Below are 5157 nucleotides of genomic sequence, written 5' to 3'. Positions count from 1 at the left end.
CCCCCCCCCCCCCCCCGCTAAAAGTACCTCCCACTGCAATAAAAAATCATAATCAACGATTTACCAACATTACCTAGCACACCGAGACGAAAATTAATAGATACTACGATGAGTCTGCCGTGTGCGGCGAGGGCAGTGCCGTCCAATGAATTCCCCGTTCCCCACGTGTACGAATCACCGTGGATAAGGAGCAGAGCCGGCAGCAATTCCGTGCTACTGCCTGCAACGAGATAAAACTGTAAAGAAAAAAAATCCCCCAAGAAGAGCAATAAACCCGCTCGCCCGTCCCCACCCGGCTACACGTATTCTTCATTTATTTAACAGTTTGATCGTTCCCCGAAATGAGAACGGTTATTGCGAATGAGTTTAACAGGGTGTAGGGAGGCCCTCCCAGGGTGGAATTGAGGAGGTGGAAATAGACAGGGACAGGAGCATGACACGTCCACCTGTTGCGAATATGGATCCTGACGGCTCGTGGCATATCCGGCCAAGGGGTTGACCGTCAAGATGCGGTGGAGAGGGGGCTAATGTAGTTTGCGCCGCACCGCACAGTCCAAAAGTTCCCCCCAACTTTTTAATCTGTTGTCCTCCGTCTGCACTTTCAATTAATCCACTTTCCTCGTGTCCTCGTGGAATTTAATTTCCCCCTGCCCCTCCCTCCGCCCCGGCGCCGCCGAGTGTTGAATAAAAATTCAATTCACAGTTTAATAATAAATCATCACCTCATCCCCAATCTCCATTCATCCGCATGATAAATTGACGCTTTTTATATTTATAAGAGAATCCACGATGCGACGCTGAAGAATATACGTAGCTTTGACACGAGACCACCTCACTCCCGCGGTGCTTGCAGGTTCTATTATCGCTGGATCGAAACGACTACAATGCACTACGGAATTGAAGTGGCAACGCGTCGTGAGATAGTGCCGGCCTCCGAAATACAAAACCCTTGGGTGGGGGGGCGCCCCCTGTTTGCATTGAGATTGCAATTCCAGTGTTCGTGGTAAAATATATGTACATATTTTGCCTCATTCGGGGGTATTCGGGGCGCTCAAGTACAGTTGGCTGGACCCCAGTGAGGGACGATCTCCTTGCGGTTTCTCCTTTCGTCGCTCGATATCATTCATCCGGGCACGCTATGAACCGAAAATAGAAAAGCGGGAGGGGGAGGGGGAGGTGGGAAAACTGGAGAGGACGGAGCGAAGAGGCAGAGTAATACCGGCGGGGGGTGACGGTGAGCCGCCAAACTCTCCTCAATGCACCGTATTATGCGCCTTTGAAAGCCGCCATATCTCCGCTGTGTGCAGAAATTCATCAGCTGGGGAGCTCAATACATGAGGAGCACAAATATATAACAATGTGGCAATTCCAGGTGCACTGTTGAACAATTTTCACTGAAGTTTACAGGCTTTAGGCTTGAAATATGAGACAAGTGACGGTTTTGGGGAAATTTCAGGGAATTTTACCATTGAACATTCGTGGTTTTCGTGGAAAATTCATGGAATTTTTAATTTCAGTTGAATTGTTACATGGAAGGTAGGGAAATTAGGGAAATTCAAGCAGAAATGTTCTTGAATTTTCAATTTTTTGAAATTTCAAAGAGATTTCTTATTGAATTATCATGTTTACATTGAAAATTCAGTCTTTTTTCCGTTAAATTGAATTCAGTGTCTTTTTTTGGAAAATTCAGTTAAATTTATTTAACAGTGTGGGGTGCAGAGAGAGGTTCATTCGGGATTGCTGAGGGAGCCCGAGGAGGTGGCTCTTGCGCTTTTTATAGGGTTTTTCAGAGATTTTTCTGGAATTTTTTTCTCTGTGCACTAAAAATATGTTTTTAAAAAATCCCAGAAAAATTACTGGGGTAGCACGGTAAAATGGGTTCGTTTGCACGGACCCGGAGAAATTACCGTGCCAACACCGGAATTTCTGCCGTGCGCTACGAATTTTTCACGTTAAATCCGAGGAAAGTTCTTGTACTTCACAGGAAATTTTCCGCTGCTGGCGCGGGAATTTTTCCGGATCCGTTAGAACGAACGGATTCTACCGGGCTGGCACAGTAATTTTTCGGGAATTTGTCTCTCCGTGTGGGCTGGTACTGGAAAATTCTAAATTGATGTACTACACAGTTTGGGGGTGATAGAGGGGTAAGTGCACTGATAGAACGGATTTGTTATTGTTAACGAATGGGTTTTGGTTGGAGGTTAAGGTCTATTCGGTCCCACCAAATGTTCATTCGTCAATAGTTAGCGAATGTATATTTGAGGAGCCTTGTTTGACTTGACTTTCGCCATTCAAGTGAACCATTCGTTAACTATTAACGAATATTCATTTGGTCATATTCAACTCTACCATTCGTTAATAGTTAACGAATCTCGTTTGGAATAAATGAATCATTCTATCAGTGTGGGGTTCTAGCTGTTCTTACGATGGTTTTAAGGATATCCAAGTATCTTTTACGATTTGTCAAATCCCGAAAATTTTTATGGTGTTTAATTTATACTGAAATTTCAGGAAATGTTGGCATTGAAAATGGAAATATTGCATTGATTTCCTGGTCGAATGATCTGAAAATCAATAAAATACTTGATTTTTCAGTGAAATTATTCCGTGACAATTCGGAAAAATCAGGAACTTTCAGGGAAAAATTGGAAATTCATGGAAATTCATTTTGTTTCTGAATATTCATGTTCCATTGGAATTCAATCAAGTTGTGCAATTTCCATCTCACTGCCACTGAAAACTCATGAATTTCCTAGAATTCTAGCTAAAACTGGAAATTGCATAACCATTTCTCCTCTAAATCGGTTTCAATGTCATTCTCACGCGAATGACTACCACATTTTCCATGAAATTTCTAAAGATTTGTAACAGTGTAGATGCAGTCATTTTCAATCATCAAATTTATCAATTAAATTGCGTGAGAATTTTTTCCTTTAATTACGAATATTCAGCGTCATTCAATTTACCTTTTGCACAGAATTATTATTTTCTTAAATATTCCTTGTTTACAAATGATTTCATCAACTTCCTCCAAAAAAACTCCAATTTCTCTTTCAGATTTAAAAAACGTTTTCTAACGATTCAATATCCATAAAAATAAAAAAAATGTAATAAAATAATAATACAATAAAATGAAATAAAAAAATAAACAAAAATTATAAAGAAGCAATTATTATTGATTTTTATATGTAACATTTTTTCAAATAATAAAATAAAATATCATAAAATAATATCCCAATAAAATGATTCAAATGAAAGCTCCGACGTTCGCCTCCAAAACCAGAAAATACTCGGATATCCCCAAAGTCGCTGAGAACCCCGTGCCTTCCCCTCCAGTTTCGTACTCCACTTGAAATTAAACTTTTTCCCTCTGAAATTTTCGAGTTGTTTCAAGCCCCATAGACACAGATAAATTATTACTCACTGTGGGCTGGCCGTGGCACGTAAAGATTGAGATAAAGGCAGTCCTCGCTCTGATTAACGAGCAGCGGTGTAATCCTATCGATGTAATCACGTCTGCGTCTTGATATTGTCGGATCACTCGATCCTGGTATCTTCTGCGGGCACGGGGGTGGCATTGTATCAGCGAGCCTAGTGCCCCGCCACTGAGTCGGTGTGACCGGTGGCATGTACCGTAATGCACCGAGCGGTGGTGTTGCGTATGGAACACCGAGATACACCTCAACCCCTTCAACAAGAGACGATCTAGCGACAATACCCCGCAGCGTGCCGTATCTCGTTTTAACCTGCCTAGTGCTGTATTTGAGTTGCTGTTGCTGTTGATGATGCAGTGACTGAAGGGACTCGTACTGCTGGCCATTTGTAACATCTCCATAACCGACAATTGACACAAAAATGATGAGTAATTTAAATTTCCGGCCAATTGCCGATCTGGACCCTGATTTCTCGTACCTCCCGATAGCATTCGTCCAGGAGGGGCGCGTCCGCATCGCGTCACGCCGCCGCGGGCCGCCCCCCCGGAGCACCGCATCTGTAATAGTCTTTCCCTCTTCCTTTATCTCCCTCAATCACTGATTCTACCTCTTCCCCCAGTGTCTCAATTCCCTTTCTCACCTCAACACCAGTGATTTTACAACAGTTTATGCCCCCAATTGTTTCTCTCATCAAAATCCCTCCACTATTCACCCTAACATCGGATACATGAGTCCCCCTGTCACATCGACACGTACCTCGCCTCCTGTAGCGCAGCAATCTCAGCCAATTTAAATTTCCCAGCGACTGTAAATACGCAGACGATTGGCGATTCGTCCGCTCTGTACCACCAATCCCCGTTGATGCTGACGATGACAACGCGAGCCAACACAGTTCCATCATCTGGCAAAATGTACCAGCAAATCAGTTGCTGTTAGTTGGATGCATAACCCCCCCCCCGAAATCACTAAAATCCCGAAATCACATTTCTCACATCTTTCCAACGGAATTCCTCAATCCCCCCCCGTCCTCCGGTGACGATGTCTGCGGCTTTGAACGTCGACTAATGTACCACGTCTCACCTTTCCGATACCTTATATACCGTGCACTTGTACGCAGATTTGTCTCGCGCATATTCTCCCTACCCCCTTTGATACACTTGCTCCCTCATCCCCCCCCCTCCGCCCCGCAATCCAACCCCCCAACGCCTCTCTGCACTCTCTTTTTCACTCTCCCTCGTTATACGGATCTTGTGAAAGGGACTTTTGGGGCGAACCGTCTCCCAGGCACCGCAGGACACAACTGCCGCGCGAAATTCACTCCCGTACGCTCTCTCCGGGTGTACAACGAAACCAATCCCAGGGCCAAACGTATATGTTTTAGCTGGCCAGTATAACCGAGGATGGAGACGGTGCGCGCCGACGCCAGAGCCGGGGCTTTTCTCGTAGCAGCAAACTCACTCACCAATACTGGGGGAAAATATTTTCACCCACATGGGGAGGGGAGAGGCAACCCCCGTCGATCGATACCACCACGGCAACCCTCGCCAATCCCGGTCATCGGCGCTCTTCCCGTCTCCTCTTCCTCCGGCTCAGCCGTCACCTTCTCCTCGTATTTCTAGTAAGCATCCTCCACTTCGTACGCTTTAGTCCTTCACCCATCACTTCCTTGTGGAACGAGCATCCACTCGCCGGAGTATCTGTCCCCCCCCCCCCCCCCCCCCCC

At 45.1% G+C, this 5157-nt stretch overlaps 1 protein-coding gene across 3 annotated transcripts in view; it reads right to left on the bottom strand.

Moving 5' to 3' along the window:
* The window catches only part of LOC107036349 (neuroligin-1), a 12624-nt gene extending 8050 nt beyond the window's left edge, over positions 1-4574 (bottom strand). Inside the window, exons 1-3 of one of the 3 annotated variants that reach the window (XM_015254280.1) lie at positions 4418-4574; positions 3425-4335; positions 74-220 (exon numbers count right to left, since the gene is read on the bottom strand). In XM_015254280.1, the coding sequence (XP_015109766.1) occupies positions 74-220; positions 3425-3950 (673 nt within the window). In that variant the 5' untranslated portion in view covers positions 3951-4335; positions 4418-4574. Of the gene's footprint in view, positions 1-73; positions 221-3424 lie in introns of all 3 variants that reach the window. The other 2 variants (XM_015254279.1, XM_015254278.1) reach the window with 2 other exon arrangements.
* Positions 4575-5157: the final 583 nt, after the last annotated feature.

The sequence above is a fragment of the Diachasma alloeum genome, unplaced genomic scaffold (genome assembly GCF_001412515.2).
Source record: "Diachasma alloeum isolate Michigan unplaced genomic scaffold, Dall2.0 Dall_scaffold_00208, whole genome shotgun sequence".
Classification (NCBI taxonomy): Eukaryota; Metazoa; Arthropoda; class Insecta; order Hymenoptera; family Braconidae; genus Diachasma; species Diachasma alloeum.
The sequence above is the reverse complement of the archived record's forward strand: the minus strand, read 5'-3'. Positions and strand labels throughout refer to the sequence as shown.